The sequence below is a fragment of the Dipodomys merriami genome, unplaced genomic scaffold (genome assembly GCF_024711535.1).
Source record: "Dipodomys merriami isolate MVZ:Mamm:240054 unplaced genomic scaffold, mDipMer1.0.p SCAF_91, whole genome shotgun sequence".
Taxonomy (NCBI): Eukaryota; Metazoa; Chordata; class Mammalia; order Rodentia; family Heteromyidae; genus Dipodomys; species Dipodomys merriami.
In genome coordinates, this window is record NW_027206524.1 from 572,027 (window position 1) to 593,293 (window position 21,267).

The following is a 21,267-nucleotide window of genomic DNA, read 5'->3' on the forward strand; positions in this document are numbered from 1 at the left end:
ATAAAAAGTTCAACTTTTCTTTATGCTACTGTTCCCACCTGCAGAAAACATGAAGATACTTCCTGATGCTTGGGTTGGTTTGAGGTCAGACTTTGATGACTGAGACAGGCCTAGTGTTTACTCCTGCTAAGTCTCTCACAACTCCTGGTACGTGGAGTCAGAACACTTAAAGGAACATCCCAAATACCTTTCTTCCAAAAATAGAAGCGATGGATTAGCCTTCTCTGTGTGTGTGATGCACATTTTTTCACATTTTCATGCAACAGTGAAAAATTTTAGCCTTCCAAAGCCAGTCTCTGAGTTACTTTTCTCCTTGAGAATATACAGTGTTTCACAGTTAAGATTAAATTAATTTAAATATTAGTTTAAGTCATTTTTTACTTAGTACAGATGTTGAATCTCTGGATTCCTGACTCAACTCAACTCTGTGTATGTGTGTGTGTGTGTGTGTGTGTGTGTGTGTGTGTGTGATGTGTGTGTGTATGTGTGTGTATGTATGTGTGTGTGTGATGTGTGTGTGTATGTGTGTGTATGTATGTGTGTGTGTGATGTGTGTGTGTATAATGAGACTTGAATTCAGGTCTTCGAGCTCTCATTTAGCTTTCTTTTTGTTCAAGTTGGAGCTCTACCACTTGAGTCACAGCTCCACTTCTGGCTTTTTTGCTTGTTAATTAGAGGTAAGAGTCTAACCGACTTTTCTTCCAAGAATGAAAGATTTGAACTGTGATCCTTAGATCTTAGTCTCCTGAGTAGCTAGGATTGCAGGCCTAAGCTATCAGTACCCAGTACACACTCATTATTTACACAGAGGCTTGGTTTTCTATATTTTCTATGTGTGTAAGCAAGTAATATATACAATAGTTTGTCCTTAACCTTTTTGGCAGTTGCCTAACTTTGCCATCCATGTGTAGGAACTGTGCCCACTCCATCATTAAGATAAGAGCTGAGGTGTTTTCCCCCCCTTCTTTCCAGATCCCAGCTGCCCCCTCCCCCTCCTCCTCCCCCTCCTCCTCCTCCTCCTCCTCCTCCTCCTCCTCCTCCTCCTCCTCCTCCTCCTCCTCCTCCTCCTCCTCCTCCTCCTCCTCCTCCTCCTCCTCCTCCTCCTCCTCCTCTTCTTCTTCTTCTTCTTCTTCTTCTTCTTCTTCTTCTTCTTCTTCTTCTTCTTCTTCTTCTTCTTCTTCTTCTTCTTCTTATCTTACAGTCTTTATTTTTACTTGTGGCTCAGCAGCACTCGTCTCTGTCCAGGTGAATTCTGAAGAAACACTCTTCTGCCCCATTTTGACTTGTTCTGAGTCACATGTATTGTGACAGCTAATGGAGTAGGTTTGGGGATGTTGTCAAGCAGATAAAATATTTTTCCCACTTAGAATAAAATGCTCAGCAAATTGAAGTAAATGCTCCCTTCCAATCAGCCCTGCCTTCATTTCCTGAAAGAGTAGTTTATTTCCAATAAAACATTCATCTAAATGGAGCTCTTGGAAGAGATTTCACATGAAGAGTGCTTTACATTAAAGAAAGAGTGTGTGTAAGCCTTTGCTCAGGTCTATTTTTATTATTATTCAATATCTATTAAGAAATGGGTTGGGTGGGGTCAAGGGGAGGAGAGGAGATGAATGAAGAGAAGGGAGGAGAATGCAGTCAAGAATTTTGTATATCCTACAAAATGAAGAAAAGTAAGGGAAGGGGCAGGTTGGGAAGGATGAGTGAGGAGGTTGAAAGAGGTGACGTTGATCAAGATGCATTGTAGGGGCTGAAGGCATGGCTCAGTTGATAGAGCGCTAGCCAAGGAGCAAGAGCATCAAATACCTAGTCCAAGTCCTGGTCACAGATCTAAATAAACAAGAAAGAAAAGATACACTTATATTCATAAACTGCTTTGTTGAATGGCAACTTTTATGCAACAATGTATAGACAATAAAAATTTTATTTAAAGAAATGGGCCAGGTGTCAGTGGCTCATTCAGGAGGCTGAGATTTGAGGATTGCAATTTGAAGCCAGTCCAGGCAGAAAAGTCCATGAGACTCTTACGAACTACTCAGAAAAAGTCGGAAGTGGCAATGTGGCTCACATGATAGAGCACTAGCTTTGAACCCAAAGAGGCTCAGGGACAACATCCAGGACCTAAATTCAAGCCCCAGGACTGGCATAAAAAAGGAACCCCACAAAAACAATGAAAGAAATGGTATTCCTCCAGGAATTTTACAGACAGCAAAATGAGACCTGTCCTTACCTGATTAAGACACAAGCCAGCATGCTCCTTCTAGCAAGGAACAGTTTGCATTTTCTTGTGCACTTTCCTCAGGTGATTGAGGAGATTGAGGAAATGATGCAGAATTCCCCAGATCCTGAGGAGGAAGAGGAAGTTCTGGAAGAGGATGATGGAGGAGAAACCTCATCCCAGGCAGACTCGGTGCTGCTGCAGGAGATGCAGGCCCTAACACAGACCTTCAACAACAACTGGTCCTATGAAGGTGAGGCTCCTTGAGTGGCAGGGCTTGCCAAAGATGATGTACTTATTCTCTTCCAGGCAACAAAAGGCTCACTGTCCTGGAGCAGACATTCATAGAGCAGACCAGTGGGCAACACCTGCTCTACTTGGTATCTGCAGAGAAGCTATCTGTTTTATTTTGTGATGATCCTGGGGCTTGAATTCAGGGTCTGGGCACTGAGCTTTTTAGCTCAAGGCTATCATTCTACCACTTGAACCACAGCTCCACTTCCTGTTTTCTGATGGATAGGTGGAGATCGAGTCTCAGGGACTTTCCTGCCCAGGCTGGCTGGCTTCAAACAATCCTTAGATCTCAGCCTTCTGAGTAACTAGGATTCCAGGCATGAGCCATGGGCACCCAGCAAGAACTTAACATTTTTGGCAAACAGACAAAAACACAAGACAACACACACACACACACACACACACACACACACACACACACACACACACACACACACACCACACACACACACACACACAGGAAAATTTAAAGGACAGAACAAACTAAACTAAAGAAAAAAAGACTAAAACAGAATAAATGGGAAAATCTGAGGGCTACTATCTAAAAGAAATGAGGGATACTATCATAAAATCAATGGAAAAAAATATGGGGTTGGGAATGTGGCTTAGTGGTAGAGTGCTTGTCTAGCCTGTATTAAGTCCTGGGTTCAATTCCTCAGCACCACATAAGCAGAAAAAGCTGGAAGTGGTGCTGTGGTTCAAATGGTAGAGCACTAGCCTTGAGCTGAAGAGCTGAGGGACAGCGCCCAAGCCAAGTTCAACAGACCAAAAAAAAAAAAAATCAATGAAAAAATAGATGGTAATAATGATAGCTAATCATTCTAGAATGACCTGTCTTTATCAGATCCTATTTCAATCCTGTTTTATGTATAATCTCCCAACAACCACACACCAGCCCCACTGGGATGGCATTAACTGTCTTCCAGAGGCTAAGGGACTGGTCCAAAGCCATTGTTGGAGAAATTGAATAGAAAACAAAATCTTACTACCTCCCAGAAAAGCCTTACCACCAAGCTATTAAAGAAAGCAGCTGGGCTGGGACGGTGGCCCTGTGGTAGAGTGCTTGCCTTGCATGCATGAGGCCCTGGGTTCAATTCCTCAGCTCCATGTAAGCAGAAAAAGTCAAAAGTGGCACTGTGGCTCAAGTGGTAGAGTGCTAGCCTAGAGCTGAAGAGCTGAAGGATGGTGCCCAGGCCCAGAGTTCAGGCCCCACGACTGACAAAGAAATCTCACTGTCCCATAGCTAAGTGAATTAGAACCCATTATGCTGAAGTAGGTTTGGCAATTTTGAGTCAGGTGGCTGACTTAGGCCCCTCTGCTTCTAGAACAGTGGGAGTTTAGGCCTCATCTTCTTGGGTGATTGTATTTCAAAGCAATGACTCCCAGGCCCCTAAGGAAACTTTCCTGAACCATGGAGACAGACCCTAGGAGGCATTTGAAAAGGACAAAGAAATTTTGAAAGAAAAAGGAGGTGGAAGACAGGCAAAGTCTCTCCTTCTTTCCCCTCTGCTCCCCTCCCCTCCCTTCCTCCCCTCCTTTCCCCTTCTCCCATCTCATCCTTCCCTCCTCTGCATTACTTTTCTCTCCCTGCTTCCTTCCTCCCTCCCTCCCCCTCCCTCCTTCCCCTCCCTCCCTCCCTCCCTCCCTCCCCCCTCCTTCCCTCCCTCCCTTTCTTCCTCCCTCCTTTCCTTCCTTCCTTCCTTCCTTCCTTCCTTCCTTCCTTCCTTCCTTCCTTCCTTCCTTCCTTCCTTCCTTCCTTCCTTCCTTCCTTCCTTCCTTCCTTCCTTCCTTCCTTCCTGGAGATCCAATCCAGGGCCTCACACATGTTAAATATACGTTCTGCCCCTGATCTGTTGCCACCCCCACTCCCAGTCCCCACCCCAGCCTTCTTCTCTTATCTTCAGTGGGGAGAGGCTAAATTCTCATTGTAAATCTGCATTTGCCCTTGAACCTCATAAACCCATCCTAAACCCAGAACCCTCTCCTGACAGAGATGTCCACTCCAGCATCCAGTCTCTTAGTCTCTGAAGCACAGTAAGTCAGCCTGCAAAGGAAGGGCTGGCTGGTGTGTGAAATGAAAAAAAAAAAAAAAAGAATCACAGCACAGGCAAAGGGAAAGTAGCAGGTCCATCCATCTGTAGGCAAGATGGCGCCTGTGCTGCAGGAGGGTCCTCCTGGGAGGGGCCCAGGTCGGGGATGGAGAGAAGGTGGGTGGGTCAGAGTAAACAGGTCCCAGGGCAGGTAAGAAGTGGCAGGACTCCTGCCTGACATCCTGAGAACAACTTCTAAAGGGCAGAGGCGGGAGATGGCTGCCTAGATGCTGCCTGGCTGCGTTCACTGCCACCCCATCAGGCCATTCTTGGCCACACAAAGGCCCCAAACATAGAAGTGTTTAGTGAAGGACTTGCTGGGAAGCAGAGTGAAATGGCAAATAAACAGAAGGAGGAGGAGAGCGCCAAGGAGCAAGACAAAAGGGAAGGCTGAACTGAGTCAGCCAACACCCAGGCAACGCAGGAATGGAGTGGGGTGGGGGTGTAGGGGGAAGGTAACAGATTCTAAGGTTAAAAAGAAAAAGACACTATTAATCAAAGGCAAACTTTCAAAGATGGTCTCTAAATCTCTTTTATTTACTTCACTAATATTTTGACTGGCTCATACTAATGGACCATATTTATACAGTCTGGCGAGGCATTTTAATATTTAACTGTGGAATGATCAGTTTAGGGTCAGTGATGCTGCTCTCGCCTCAGACACAGCATTTCTTTATCTTGGGGACTTTATTCCCCCCTCCCTCCAGAGAATTATAGACATGAATCATCACACCCAGCTTGTTAGTTGAGGTGTGTGTGGGGGGTCTAACCAACTTTTTGTCCAGGCTGGCCTTGAAGTATGAGCCTCCTGATCTCTGACTCTTGAGTAGCTAGAACCATAAGCTACCATGCCGGCCTGTCAGCTATATCTTATTTAGTTCTTGGGAGAGGGTTTGAACACAGGCTGTTTACACAATTAAAAAAATATTGGGGTTTACATTTTTTTCTCTGCCACTTGAGCCATGTCTCCAGCCCTTTTTGCCTTGGTTATGTTTTAGATAAGGTCTTCATTTTTGCAAGGACTGGCCTGGACTCTGATCCCCTTATTTATGCTTCCCACTGTAGCTGGGATGACAGGTGTGTGCTACCACATCCAGCTTTTCCAGATAAGATGGAATCTTGTGATTTTGTTGTTGTTGTTGTTTTTGGTCCAGGTTGGCCTAGAACCATAATCCTTCCAAACTTAGCCTCCCATGTAGCTGGGATGACAAGTGTGAGCCACCAAACCCTGCTTTTTTACCCATATTTTTCTCTACAGAGTCCACATGCTTTGTGGCGGGGGGCAGGAGGGGGACTGTTTCTTTTTCCTCTTCATGTGATCTCCTCTCCTGTATTTAATATGGGGCCTCTTCCTGTCCTATCCTTAAATTGTGGTCCTCTGGGGACCTCTAAGGAGTTGGAAGGGGTCCCTGTGAAAGCAACCTACCTCCCAAGGGCTCAGGCCTCTCTTTCCCTGCAGGGCTGAGGCACATGTCTGGGTCTGAGCTGGCTGAGCTGCTGGACCAGGTGGAGGGCGCCATCCGAGACTTCTCAGAGGAGCTGGTGCAGCAGCTAGCCCGCCGGGATGAGCTGGAGTTTGAGAAGGAAGTGAAGAACTCCTTCATCACGGTGCTCATTGAGGTTCAGAACAAGCAGAAGGAGCAGCGGGAACTGATGAAAAAGAGACGGAAAGAGAAAGGGCTGAGCCTGCAGAGCAGCCGAATAGAGAAGGGGAATCAGATGCCTCTCAAGGTATGCATAGAAGCAACCCAGTTGGAAGACTGGGCATAGGCAGCCTTCAGCTCCATTGCAGATCCCAACACCCACTCTTACTGAGCAACAAAACTGTGAGCAGAGGCCTGTGAGGGGCTGCGGGTCAGAACAAGGGGGAGGATAAGCATGTGTCTCCTGGATTGCTAGGTTTGGGGAAGTGAGGGAAGGCATCCAGAGTCTTTGGAGTTCTGCCACTGGCATGGGTTATGGTCCTGTTGCTTACCTTAGGATGTACTTAAGGTGTTTTGTAGAGTGTTTCTGGGGCTGAAAATAGCCAGACCATACTGGTCTGTTGACAGTATTCTCCAAACCAGTGGTTTGTAATGGGGGATATCTCAGTAGAATCAACTAAGGATCTGTGCCTGTCCCTGACCAGTTAAATGAAGACTATGACATGTGCATTTTAAAAACAAATAAGCAAACAAACTCCCCAGAAAAGAACAGTTGCTTTTATCTTATTTATTTATTTTTTTTGTGCCAAGCCTAGGGATTGAATTCAGGGCCTGGGTGCTGTCCTGGAGTTCTTTTTTGCTCCAGGCTACCACTTCGCACTCTTTAGTGGTTAATTGGGGATAAGAGTCTCACAGACTTTCCTGGTCCCAGCTGGCTTCGAACCTTCATACTCATATCTCAGGCTCCTGAGTAGCTAAGATTATAGGCATGAGCCACCAGTGCCTAACAAGGACAATTGCTTTAAACCTCTCTTGTCTGTTGGCTAAATTGCATGTAAGCCAAGGAAGGCAAGGTAGGCCAAGGTCTTACATTGACTCTGGTTACCATGGAGCATTTATCGGATGTGACATGGTAGCTATGGGTCTGGGTACTTGAGTAAGGGCACAGAAGTCCCTGGGGTGTTGGCTTTGGAACAGGGAGTCTTTGCCCTCCTGAGCGTCTCTCTCCTGCAGCGCTTCAGCATGGAGGGTATCTCCAACATCCTGCAAAGTGGCATCCGCCAGACTTTTGGCTCCTCAGGAACCGACAAACAGGTAGGCCTGAACAGTTGCGTTTTTCCTCTCTCCCTCCCTCCTCTATGATCTCACAACCCAGTCTTCCCAACCATGTGGGTGTGTGGGGTGCCAACAGAAACATTATAGCATTTGGGCAAAAAGGACTCTGACGTGTCCTCCCACTGTTAAAGAAGAAAGTGCTTTCCCAAAGTGATTTTTTTTAAGATCCTGTATTCTAGGATATGAACAAAACTTCAAACCCAACACTAATATCTATTAATTAAGTTGCATTGAAAGGAACTTATAGCTGGGCACTGGTGGCTCACACCTGTAATCCTAGCTACACAGAAGCCTGAGATCTGAGGACTGTGGTTCAAAGCTAGCCTGGACAGGAAAGTCTATGAGACTTCCACATAACCAGCACAAAACTGGAAGTGGCTCTGTGGCTCAAAATGGTAGAGAACTAGCCTCGAGCAAAGAGCTCAGGGACAGCACCCAGGCCCCGAGTTCAAGCCCCACTACCAACAGAGAATAAAAAGGGTAGGGGGAGACCTATTTCATGGCTGAGCCTATCTGAAAGTTTAATTAACTCTATGGCATTTGACCTCTGGCTGGGCCAATGCCCTCCATACTGCATCTTTAGCAGCCTGGCTCAGATTGTACCCCACAGCATGGCATCTCCTTGCTGGCTCCATTTTGTTAATAACTTGCCTACTGTATCAGTCAGCTTTGCATTGTTAAAGTAAGTTTCCTGAGGCCATTAACTTTATAAAAGTAAAGTTTTATTTAGTTTATAGTTTTCAAGGTTTAAGTGCAAGATTAGATGCCCTTATTGGTTTGACCCCTGCTAGAGGTGGCACATCATGGTAGAAGTATACATAGGAGCAAACAGTCCCATCTCGAGCCTGGAAAGAGAAAGAGAGTGCTCTTCTCACTTCTTTTGAGGAACGCCCCCCCCACCCCCCAATGACCTAAACCTTCCATTAGGCCTTGCCTCCTTGAAAGTTCACAGTACAAATGCAACTATGGTATTCAATATGTACTATATAAAAAATGAACTATGCTGCTTGTGGGCAAGGCCGGAGGTTAGGGGAGAATGGAGGAAAGCAAAGGAAGGGATAACATTGTCCAAGAAGAATTATACTCATTTCCTGCCTTTATGGAATTGTAATCCCTCTGTACAACACCTTAATAATAACAATACAATGATACAAATTTACAAAAATGCCTGCAATATCTCCTAATAGCACAATCTTGGAGACCAAGCCTTTACAAATGTATCTCTGGGAGACGTTCAAATTACACACCAACAGTAGCCTTGCAAAGTGACTTCAGGATGTTAGGAAAGAGTTCAAATGAATGCTATGTTATATCGCTAGATCTTTAGGTACAAGGCAAAAAGCCCTGGTCCCTACCCGTTGGGGTACAAGTCCAATAGACTTGGTGGTGTCAGCGGACAAGTTTAAACCTGTACAATAAATACTCATGAAACGGCTGTGACTTTTAAATGCTTGTGCTGAATCCTATGTGTTAGAATTCTACACTGGCACCATGGGGAAACTTTTGGACTGTGTAATTAGCTTCACAGCAGTGAGATAAGGCTCAGCGTGGTGAGGCAGGTTCCCAAGGCCTCACTGCCAGCAGCAGGGCCAGGACCACAAGGCAAAGCTTCTCAACCTCGCACTGACCACTTTAGGCAACCTTAGGGCCTGTCAAAGTCTCTGGTGGAAGGTCCCCCGCCCATCCTCCAATGTTGGCTTTGTTGCAGGAGCATCTGACATCCAGCAGAGGGAGTAAATCCAACATCCAAGACCTTGGGTGGGGTTGATACATCATTTTTGACAAAAGAGAAGGAATTCTTTCTCAATTTTAAACAACAACAACAAAATCCTTGGGGAATATTGGCTGCTGCTCTAGGCCTGAAGGGGGACAAAGCTCCCCTGGTTTCCAAGATAACTTAGAAGTTTATAGTGCAGGAAGAATGTAGCTGCCGAGACGGAGCAAAGTTTTTCCTGGTTAATATGGGGAAAGTCTTATTTTTGAGAGACAGCCCCCAGGAGTTGGGGGATGAAATAGAGTTCTGAAATAGCAGTTTGCCACTGACCTTGAGTGTTGTCAGAAAGGTCGAGTTTGAGAGTGTTTTGTTTCTTTGTGTCTTAGAGTACTGTGCCCATGCAACTTGTCCACTGTCCTTAACCCATTGAGGGACCATGTCTCAGGGGCCAAATGCTTGTTTGTCTTGCAGTATCTGAACACAGTCATCCCTTATGAGAAGAAATCATCTCCTCCTTCCGTGGAAGACCTGCAGATGCTGACAAACAGTGAGTTCCTCCTTCCAAACCTTAGAGGCTCCTTGTTTCCCTCCTCCTGACTGCATGGGGCACGCCAGTATCTCAGGCTGGAGATTTCCTAGGTCAAAATATGCCCTGTATTGTGAGGACACATCCTCCTAGCCAGGGTACAAGTAAAACTCTCCAGTGGTACATACCCAGAGCTCCTCTCCTCTCCTCGCCTCTCCCCTCCCCTCCCCTCCGCTCTCCTCCTCTCCCATCCTCTCCTCTCCCCTCCCCTCCCTTCCCTTCCTCTCCTCTCCCTTCCCCTTCCTTCCCCTTCCTCTTATTTTCTCCTCCTCTCCTCCCTTCCCCTGTCCTCCCCTCTCCCCTCCCCTCCTTTCTGCTCCTCTCCCCTCCCCTTTCTGTTCCTCTCCCCTTCCTTTCCTTTTCTCCTCTCCTTTTCTCCTCTCCTTTTCTCTCTTCTCTTCCTTCCCTCCCTCCCTCCCTCCCTCCTTTCCTTCCTTCCTTCCTTCCTCTTCTTTTCTTCCTTCCTTCCTTCCTTCCTTCCTTCCTTCCTTCCTTCCTTCCTTCCTTCCTACCTCTTCCTTCCTTCCTTCCTTCCTTCCTTCCTTCCTTCCTTCCTTCCTTCCTTCCTTCCTTCCTTCCTTCCTTCCTTCCTACCTACCTTCCTTCCTTCCTTCCTCTTCTTTTCTTCCTTCCTTCCCTTTCTGCCAGTACTGGGGCTTGAACTCAGGGCCAGAACACTTTCCCTTAACTTTTTGCTCAACTTTGGCATTCTACCATTTGAGCCACAGCTCCACTTTTGACTTTTTGCAGGCTCATTGTAGGTAAGAGTTTCATGGATTTTTCTGCCTGGACTGGTTTCTAACTTCAGTTCTCAGATCTCAGCCTCCTGAAGAGCTAGGATTACAAGTGTGAGCTACTGTCCAACTTTCTTTCTTTTTTTCCCTCTGGTTCTTCCAGTAAGCAAGAGACCTGCTTGGGCCGCGGGAGGGGAGCTGGGGGGAGGGTGTGAAGTGGGGGTGAGGGAGACTTTTGTGTTCCTGATTGTTCTCCAGGTGTCCTCTTCTCTGTCTTTCTGGTTCCCTCCTGCACTTGCCTGAGCCATACCTGGGCGCCTTAGCAAGGAGCTGGTCTCAGGCCTCATTGTACTTGTGTGTGTGTGTGTGTGTGTGTGTGCGCGCACGCGCGAGCCTGTTCTGGGTTTGAACTCAGGGCCTGGGTGCTGTCCCTCAGCTTTTTTTGCTCAAGACTAGCACTCTATCATTTAAACCACAGCTCTACTTCTGGCTTTTTGGTGGTTAATTGGAGATAAGAGTCTCACAGTCTTTCTGCCCAGGCTGACTTTTACTTGTGATCCTGTCCTCAGATCTTAGCTAGGATTACAGGCCTGAGGCACCAGTGCCCAGCTGTGATTGCACATTTAAGAAGCAAGGTTTCTTTCTTTCTTTTCTTTTTTTTTTTTTTTTTGGGTCCGGTCATGGGGCCTAAACTCTGGGCCTGGGCGCTGTCCTTCAGCTCTTCAGCTCAAGGCTAGCGCTCTACCACTTGAGCCACAGCGCCACTTCTGGCTTTTTTCTTTTTGCTTATGTGGTGCTAAGGAATCGAACCCAGGGCCTTGAGCATGCAAGGCAAGCGCTCTACCACTGAGCCACCTTCCCAACCCACAAGAAGCAAGGTTTCTTGGGCAAAGTAAGGAGTAAGGCTGATGGGGAAGAATAAAGTCCATTTTTCCTTCCAGGAATTGATTGCTTCCTCTCCTCTGCTTTGGCTCTATTGTCTTATAGTATAATAACATTCTGAGCTATGGGGGGGGGGGGGGAACAGTTATAATGAGTTTTGTAGGCAAAATCTCTTTGTCTATATTTATATATATACATATCTATGCATGTCTGTACATATATGTATATCGATGTATGTGTATATATATGTGTGTGTATACACACACGCGTGCACACACACACACACACACAAACACACATCAGACTATATCTCCCAAGGGACCAGGGCACTTGGTGTCAGCTTGGCTCTCTTAGGAAGAGAAAAATCCTAGGAGACAATGTGATGACAGGCTCAGAGATGTGAAAGAAGTCACATTTCCCTGGCAACTATGCATGCAGACTGATGGCTGCCTTGGAGTGAATGGGCCAGTGTGTGTGTGTGGGGGGTGGGTACGGACACACCAGAGGAAGGGAGAGGAAGACATACTTCCTGGACCCTGGGCTAAAAGTGACCAATATCTCCAGTAAAAAAAAAAAAATCAATTTGGAGAATGAGAGTAGGAGACTGTGGCAAATGGAAATTCTCTTTGTATCCACAGATACTGTGTCCTTGAGAATCGGGAATTTTAAATTCAAAACATTGACTTGCTTTTAACTCATTTTTAAACTCCTGCATTTGCATAAATATGCACTAAGATTTTTTTTCTTAAAGGGAACAGACAGAAATGTATTTGTAGCACTAGGGATGCAGCTCAATGATGGAGTATTTGCCTCACAGGAGATAGGCCTTGAGTTCAAGTCCTAACATCGTTTAAATATATGTGTGTGTGTGTGTGTGTGTGTGTGTGTGTGTGTGTGTGTGTGTGTATGTGTGTGTATCTTGTATGGCTTGAACTCAGGGCCTGGGTACTGTCCCTGAGCTTCTTTTGTTCAGGGCTAGTACTCTACCACATGAGCTACAGTAGCCCTTCTGACTTTTTCTGTTTATGTGGTACTGAGGAATCGAGCCCAGGGCTTCATGAATGCTAGGAAAGCACTCTACCACTAAGCCACATTCCCAGCCCCAGATGTGAAGTCTTAAAGCAGAGAATAACTAGTTGTTTATTGTAGCTGCCCATCCAAGAATTGCGTGACATTTTCTTTTCATTGTGGTTAAGAAACCACAGTAAGTAGGTTTGTTTACATTTTTTGAAGTTCTTTTAGTAATTCCACCTAATATATCCATCATTAGACTACTTTTGATATGTGGAAAGTGAACATAATTACTCGATAATAATTATGTTAGTCTTATACACTGAGAAAACCAATGGTTTATTTTGGCCCATAGTTTTAGAAGTTTTAGTCCATGGTTTCTTGACTTGTTTCTGGGCCTGCAGTGAGGTGAGAGCATCATCGCCATGAAGCAGCAGAGTGGTCAGGAAGCAGAGAGAAAAGGGGTGGAGAGGGAGATAGATAGAGATTGTCTGTCTATCTATCTATCTGTCTGTCTATCTATCTATCTATCTATCTATCTATCTATCTATCTATCTATCTATCTATCCATCTATCTATCTATCTGGAGCATGCCTTCAATAACTCTACCCTCGACTAGTTCTTACCTCCTAAATTTCCATCACCTCTCAAAAGCTCATCACATTATGAACTCATCAATGGGCTGGTCCATTTGATGAGGTCAGAGCCGTCATGAGCCAATCACTTCCTCAAACAAAGCCTTGCCTCTCAACATTTCTGCACTGGGGAACCAAGCCTTCAATACCTGGACCTTCAGGAAGACATTTCAGATCCAAACTAGTTTAGTGTGTTAGCCATAATATTTTCTATCTTTTCTAGATAGTCATAATTAAACCAGCTATAAAATTTTGTATTTAAGTCCCACCAGTTGACATTTTGTTAATGTTTTTATGGCTGTCTCTTTTATTAAATGGATATATCACATTCCAATATTTTATACCTCTTAAAAGAAAGATTTCCAACTTCTCTCTTCTCTGAATACCAATTCTCTTATAGATTATAAGAGCTTTTTTTTTGGTAGATTCTTACATGGACAATGTCTCCTCTGTCTCCCCTATGTCCTTCAATTAAGGGCAGCATACAAAAATGCATTTGTAAAGCTTCTTTGACTGGGTAACTCAGATAAAATTTGGAATTTGGAGGAAAACCTAGAACCATATTGGCTGGATGTCATTATTGCTCTTTTACTGCAGTCTTCTGGGTGGCATTTAGTGTCTGAGGTTCCATTGCAAATCTCCTACATGTCTAGAAATACAGAAAAAAAAAAGAAACAAGGACTCTCAGCTTCCAGTTGAGTTGAAGTGAACATTTTTCTAAAAATATAGAAGAAATAAAAAGAGCAATAGTATGGTTTTGAGTTCTTTTTCTGAACCTAGCCAATGAGTCAGGCCCATCAGTGAACTCTGTTCCTTGCCCACTCCTGACTTGTGGCTTCAGGTTTCATTGACCTGCCTTGAAATCAGGAGTAGAGTTCAAGGACATGGAAATGGACTTGGAAACCTACTGTTGTCATGGTTGTTTCCTGACTCTAGCTGATCCTTATTCTTTCCTCATTGAGAAGAGTCAGACAGCAGAGAAAGATGTCACAGAGAGAATACACCCTGTGGTCTCACACTCAGAGATAAGCACATGTACTGTTCTCTACACTCTTCTGTTTATTCTGTGCATTTCTATTTACTTCATTATTCTACATGTATCTATTTCTGTGCATTTCTATTTACTTCATTATTCTACATGTATCTATTTCTTATAACATTTATATGTGTTTTGCAATGTTCTTCTTCATTGATAAGGACATTTTGTGCATACAATCTTTCTCCTTTTCTTTTCCCTTCCTTCTTTCCTGCCTTCCTGCCTTCCAGCCTTCCCTTCCCTTCTCTTCCCTTCCCTGCCTTCCCTTCCCTTCCCTTCCCTTCCTTCCCTTCCCCCTTCAGCTCAAAGCTAGCAGTCTGCTACTTGAGCCACAGCCCACTTCCAGTCTTCTGGTGGTTTATTGGAGATAAGAGTTCACAGCCTTGCCGGGCGCTGGTGGCTCACGCCTGTAATCCTAGCTACTCAGGAGGCTGAGATCTGAGGATCGCGGTTCAAAGCCAGCCTGGGCAGGAGAGACCGTGAGACTCCTATCTCCAATAAACCACCAGAAAACTGGAAGTGGCGCTGTAGCTCAAGTGGTAGAGCGCTCGCCTTGAGCTGAAGAGCTGGGGGACAGCGCCCAGGCCCAGAGTTCAGGCCCCACGACCGACCAAAAAAAAAAAAAAGAGTTCACAGCCTTTCTTGCCTGGGTTGGCTTTGAACCATGGTCCTCAGATCTCAGCCTCCTGAGTAGCTAGGATTATATGTGTGAGCTACCTGAGCTCAGCTATAAAAAGCCTCTTGAAAAAGCCTTTAAGAGTCAAAAGCTTCCCTGTTGTTTGATTCATGTATAAATGGCATGTCTGTGAACTCCAGAGAGAATCCATAAATCTTCACAAACTCCAGCTGTCTAATGGACACAAAACAGAAAAAAGGTATTTAACTTGTTATTTGCTACCATCAAATTAGAAATGAAGATGATTGTTTATGTGAAAAGAATGTCTTTAAAACACTATTACAGGGGCTGGGAAGGTGGCTCAGTGGTAGAGTGCTTGCCTTGCATGCATGAGGCCCTGGGTTCGATTCCTCAGCACCACATAAGCAAAAAGAAAAAAGCCAGAAGTGGCGCTGTGGCTCAAGTGGTAGAGCGCTACCCTTGAGCTGAAGAGCTAAGGGATAGCGCCCAAGCCCAGGCCCCACGACTGGACCCCCCCCCCAAAAAACAAAAAAAACCCCACTATTACAGGTGATTCAGTAGTGTGACAATTTTTTTATTAGTGTATTAGTTGTACAAAAGCATGGTTCACTGTGATATTCCCATACACATCTACATTTTATCATAGTCTCACCTTCTTTATCGTTCTCCCTTAACACCCTCTATACCTGTCAGTTTTCATTAATATTTAGATCAACTATATTGAAAAGCTGATTTGTTTGGTTTGGTTTGGTTTGGTTGGTTGTGGGGCTTGAACTCTGGGCTTGGGCACTGAGCTCTTCAGATCAAGGCTAGCACTCTTCCACTTGAGCCACAGCGCCACTTCTGGTTTTCTGTGGTTGATTGAAGATAAAAGTCTCATAGACTTTTCTGCCTGGGCTGGCTTTGAACCATGATCCTCAGATCTTAGCCTCTTGAGTAGCTAGGATTACAGGCATGAGCCACTGGCGCCTAGCAACTGATTCTTTTTTTGAACAATTGCTTTATTCTTACAATTATTAAAGATATATACTTAGTGGATGGTATGGAAATTATGGAAGTCATCAGTCAGGCTGCTTTCCCAGAGACAATCCTGGCTGTTCTTGAAACAGATTCTAGAGGTCAAATGAGTAATTTCCCAGTTGGGTGGGGGTGGGAGTGGTGGAGGGCATGTTTGGCTCTGGAAGCAACTTTGTATCCTTGATGATGTCTCTGCTTCTCTCTCTCTCTCTCTCTCTCTCTCTCTCTCTCTCTCTCTCTCTCTCTCTCTCTCTCTCTCTCTCTTTCTCTCTCTCTCTCCCCCCCCCCAGTTCTTTTCGCCATGAAGGAGGATAATGAGAAGGTGCCTACTTTGCTAACGGACTACATTTTAAAAGGTAAGAGCCGCAGTCACCTCCTGAACAGAAGTGGTGAGCTACGGAGCCTGCTCTGAAGGCCTAGCAGGCATCTATGCAGACAGACCCAGCAGGGGCCTAGGTGAACACTGAGGGGCCTTCATGGTAGTGGGTGCTGCTAGAACCCCTGCAAAAATGGTTCCATCACTTATTCCTAGAAATATGTTTGTTGGGGAAATTAGAAGATTTGTCCTGTAGAATTTCCTCATTTTGGATTTTTTTTCTAAATTCATCTCCATGTTATACTTTAATATGTTTATTTATTTCCTCTAGGCTCTAGAATGAGAGGTCTGAGCAGCTTCAGCCTTAGACCTTTTGTTTTGTTTTATTATTTTTACAGTGCTGGGGGTTAATTAAACCCAGAGCATCAAGCATGCTAGGCAAGTGTTCTACCACTGAGCTAGTCCTAGCCTTATATCTTCTGATAATCACTGTTATGTGTGGTTCTAGACATCCATCCCGAGACACATACTCTCTGCTTCTCTTTCTTTTCAGATGTCAGTAGACATAGAAGATCATTCATGGTCTAAATCCATTGTTGGATTTGTTTTTGCTCTCGGTGCACACACACACTTTGTATAGTTTCAGATTGGTGGAACATAAATAAAACCCTGAGCTTCTTTCTGTAAGAGCCAGAAAGATTAATCTTATAGTCTAGTAGTTAAATTTTGGGGAGGAATGTGTGACCCAAAGGTTTCTAAAATGAATGGTAAATTTTTCTGAGGAGGCTTATAGAATGGTATGTATAACTTTGATGGTCTGAGGGCTAGCTTTTTACCCTTGTCAATCCACTAAAATGATCACGTTCTATGTCTCTCAGAAACCCTGTAGGGTAGACATTGGTACATTTTGTTTCATGAAAGAAGAAACAGTGTGGCTAGGTAAGAGCATTTTCCTGTTACAGAGCTTGTGAGAGGAGGATCAAGGTGTGTGTGTGTGTGTGTGTGTGTGTGTGTGTGTGTGTGTGTGTGTGTGTGTGTGTGTGTGTGTGTTGGTATTGGAACTTGAACTCAGAACCTAGGTGCTGTCCTTTAGCTTTTTTTTGCTCAAAGCTGGCACTCTCATTTGAGCCACAGCTCCATTTCTGGCTTTACTGGTGGTTAATTAGAGATTTTAAAAAAAGTTTTATAGACTTTCCTTCCCAGGCTACTTTTGAACCTTGATCCTCAGATCTCAGCCTGCTGAATAGCTAGGATGACAGAGTGAGTCACCAGAGCCTGGACAGGATCCTGGATTTAGACCCAGGCAGGTGGTTCCTAGAGACTATATGCTTAATCATGACGTCACAGCAGAAAGAGAGCTGTCATTGTCTCTTCCTGCTCTTGGTAGAACGATGATACAGGACTTCAACTACTGCCCAATCCTGGGAGATTGTTCTCTGCTCAGGAGCTGCCCTGTGACTATGTGACCTGTGACCTCTTCCTCTTCTCGTTTCAGTGCTCTGTCCTACCTAACTTTGCCTTTGGAGCAGCCTGGCTGCAGGAGGTCACTGAGCAAGAGTCATTCCATCACAGGGATTGCATGACATCACGTAACCTCCGATATGTATTTAAACATGTATAGCTTAACTTGGATTAAACACGAGCAATCGCGGGCGGGGTCCTTTGCTGTCGGCTTCTAGTGCTAGTAATCATTGGATGCATGATCAGGGCGCAGGGCCGGTGATGCTCGCTGCCTCTTCTCCAGCTGTGTCCGGGAAGGCTGGTGTCCTCACCGCTCATTCTGTAGTCTGGCTCCGGCCCTCAAAAACAAAAACCAAAACAGCTTATACTCTTAAGACTAATTTTGAAATAAACCTTCATTTAATTAATATTCTTCATTGCTTTGGAGTCTGGCATCTGTCGGCCCTCTGCTTCACACTCTGTAGAGAAAACACACGTGACTGCTTTCACGTGCTCTCCTATGGCCCTACCCTTGGTGGGTCATGGCGGGTGGTAGGGCTATGTATGTGGAAGGCCATATGCAGGCTCCTAGGTTCTTACTGCTTGGCCATATTAAAGGGAATGCCATGGAGAAGCCAGACAGATGCAGTGCCTCGTGTGGGAATAGGCAGGTTGGTTCCTGAAGGCTTTGAGGAACCAGGGCTCTGTTGAACTCGCCCAAGATGGCTTCGTTCCTGTGCTGGGACACTACTTTGCTTTCTCTGTGCGCAGTGACCCCTGGGAACAGGGCCCTGGAACTTTACATGTCCTTCCTGCCTTTCCTGCTGCCCTAATGTTATAGTAATGCGAACTCCTACATGTAGTTTCTGGCACTGACAGCTGGCAGCTGCCGGTCTCCACACACTAGCATATTGCAGATGCTTCTCTGCTTCGTTACATTCCAAATTCCGTTGGTTCCTGTGTTCTGGTTTGAAAGATGTTAACCTGGCCAATTTCCTTACTTCCGCTCATAAAACAAAACCCAGTTTGGGTCCATTGTTACAAGACCACCATTGCTCTCTCTCTCTCTCTCTCTCTCTCTCTCTCTCTCTCTCTCTCTCTCTCTCTCTCTCTCTCTCTCTCTCTCTCTCTCTCTCTCTCTCTCTTGCCAGCCCCAAAGCCTGGGCACTGTCCCTGAGCTTCTTTTGCTCAAGGCTAGCACTCTACGACTTGGGCTACAGTGCCATTTCTGGCTTTTTCTGTGTATGTGGTACCGAGGAATCAAACCCAGGGCTTCATGCATGCTAGGCAAGCACTCTACCACTGAGCCACATTCCTAGCCCAGGTCTCATCTCTTTTTACACGGTGTCTCATCATGGCCATCAAATACCATGAGTAGTTACTGGTATTAGAATTTTTCCCATAGAAGGAATCAAAAGACACAGAGAGATGTATCAAAATGAGCTGATGGTTCGTGCCTGTACTCCTAGTTACTTAGAAGCCTGAGACCTGGAGGATCATGGTTTGAAGCCAGCTCAGGCAGAAAAGTCCACAAGACTCTATCTTCAATCAAACAGCAAAATGCTAGACTGGGGGCAAGGTTCAAATAGTAGAGCACCAGCCATGAGTGAGAAAGCCAAGAGAGAAAACAATATAATGAGAAGAAGCAGAGATGGCCCTGTGCTGGTCTGAGGCTGCATAGGAAGTGGTAGAGAGAGACTGGCAGGTCTCTTATCCAATTAGATATCCGCTGATGCTTAGGAGTATGGTGTTTGCTTTAACTGAGCACGCTACGTGCAATAGCGTAGTGTTCAGAGAAGGCCACCGAGTGACAGTAGAAGACATGACACAGGTGACAATAAGATGACATCCTAGGTTCTCTGCCTCTAACTTCCTGGCCTCTGCTGGATGCTGAGGTCCCCAAACAAATCCACAGGGTCAACCAAGTGACATCACTATTCATCCTTTGACACAAAAGGGCTGAGCTCAGTTCTGCTCCTCTGGGGCACTGGGGCTGAAGGGGGAGGGGTCGCGGTGGTGTGAGGTCACACCGGCAAGTGTCACACTTGTCAGCTGTCGATTTTTTATCAGTGTCAGCAAAGAGGAAGCAACGAATTCCCAAGAGCTTTTCCCCCTGCCTTGGATTTGTCAGATCTGGGTCAGCCACTCCTTTCCCCCAATTTATCCTGCCAGCAGGTGTCTGCAGCGGCAGAGACAAGCTAATCAAAGCTGCCGGTAGTTTAAAAATAAATCTGAAGTGTCAGGGACATACTTAGTCCAGGAGGAGGAGGTGAGCAGGAAGGGGGGAGAGCAGGGCCCCTCTTCCCTTTCGCCTTTTGTCCACATCAGGAGTTTAGAGGGAATGTGCAACCCACACCTCATGATTTTGCATTGTCCTTCCCTCCATCAGTGCTACTCAAGGTGTGATGTCCAGCAGCAATGTCCACACCTACTTGCTTGTTTGAATGCAAAATCTCAGGTGGGCCCCTAGACTTAGCAGGACAGCATGCACACTCAACAAGCCTCCCTGCAGCTAGTCTTTGCATCAGGTCTTAGAAGGCTCTGCTCTAAGGTTGCAGAGTTGCTGTAGCTCTAACTTGGGATTAAAGCAAAGGAAACAGGGATCATCTGATTACAGGTACACCAAGCTTTCCCCTTACCATTCCATAATACTCATCCCAGTGGTGAATGTGGATAGTTGAGGGTCTGGTTAAAGTTGATTACAAAACTCAAGTACATTCTAGGATGGTCACACTCACTCACTGAGGAACAGAGGAAAGCCTCAGGGAACACTCTTAAGAAGATCAGAGGCCAGATGGCTAGTAGGTCCTTTAACTGAAGTGCTTTCTTACTTATTAACGGTGTTGTTGCCAGGCCCTTGTGGCTCACATCTGTAATCCTAGCTACTCAGGAGGCTGAGACCATGGTTCGAAATCAGCCCAAGCAGGAAAGTCTTGAGATTCTTATCTCCAATTAACAACCAAAAACAGGAAGTGGAACTGTGTGGCTCCAAGTGGTAGAGCACTAGCCTGGCCCTGAGTTCAAGCCCCATGACTGACAGAAAGAAAGGAAGGAAGAAAGAAAGAAAGAAAGAAAGAAAGAAAGAAAGAAAGAAAGAAAGAAAGAAAGAAAGAAAGAAAGAAAGAAAGAAAGAAAGGATTTTGTTTAACTTAGTCTGGTCAAGTCCACGGAAGAAAATTCCCGTGTGGTGCCTTTATTTCTCCTGAATTATAACTTGTGATCACAGGGGCAGGCTGTTTTCCAAATGGAATAACTCCAGGGTCTCTGTCCTTTCCCAGCTTTTTCAGAATGGGACACAAATTGGTCTGCCAGAAAGAAAACTGCAAAGGAAAGGTTTTGTAGCGTCTCTACACCTAAGTTTGGACAAATTGATTTTTAAAATTAATTCAACTAGCTTATACTCATAATCTTAGCTATTCAGGAGGCTGAGATTTAAGAATCATAGTTTGGAGCCAGCCTGGGCTGACACATTCCTGACACTCTTATCTCCAATTAGCCTGTAAAAACAAACAAACAAACAAAACAAAGAACAGACATGGAGGTATGGTTCAAGTGGTAGAATACCAGTGATGAGTAGAAAAAACTGAAGGAAAAGTTCAAGGCCCTGAGTTCAAGCTTCAGTACCAGCGCACGTGTGTGTGTGTGTGTGTGTGTGTGTGTGTGACACACACACACACATACACACACTGACCTCTCGTCATACATATTGGAATAACATCTAGAGTATGACTCTCTTCATTGGCCAGAGAAGACTGGATGAAGACTATCACCAACAAACAGGCACGATCGCCAAGCACCAGTGGCTCACGCCTGTAATCCTAGCTACTCAGGAGGCTAAGATCTGAGGATCGAGGTTCAAAGCCAACCCAGGCAGGAACGTCCATGAGACTCTTATCTC

The 21,267-nt window shown here is 45.3% G+C and overlaps 1 protein-coding gene across 3 annotated transcripts in view; it reads left to right on the plus strand.

The window, feature by feature from the left end:
* Positions 1-17,806, plus strand: part of LOC138821307 (fasciculation and elongation protein zeta-1) — a 50,564-nt gene extending 32,758 nt beyond the window's left edge. For all 3 annotated transcript variants that reach the window (XM_070013442.1, XM_070013444.1, XM_070013443.1), the window contains exons 5-10: positions 2,303-2,471; positions 6,062-6,333; positions 7,260-7,340; positions 9,547-9,622; positions 15,904-15,969; positions 17,425-17,806. In XM_070013442.1, the coding sequence (XP_069869543.1) occupies positions 2,303-2,471; positions 6,062-6,333; positions 7,260-7,340; positions 9,547-9,622; positions 15,904-15,969; positions 17,425-17,441 (681 nt within the window). In that variant the 3' untranslated portion in view covers positions 17,442-17,806. The remainder of the gene's footprint in view (positions 1-2,302; positions 2,472-6,061; positions 6,334-7,259; positions 7,341-9,546; positions 9,623-15,903; positions 15,970-17,424) is intronic.
* The last annotated feature ends 3,461 nt before the right edge of the window (positions 17,807-21,267 follow it).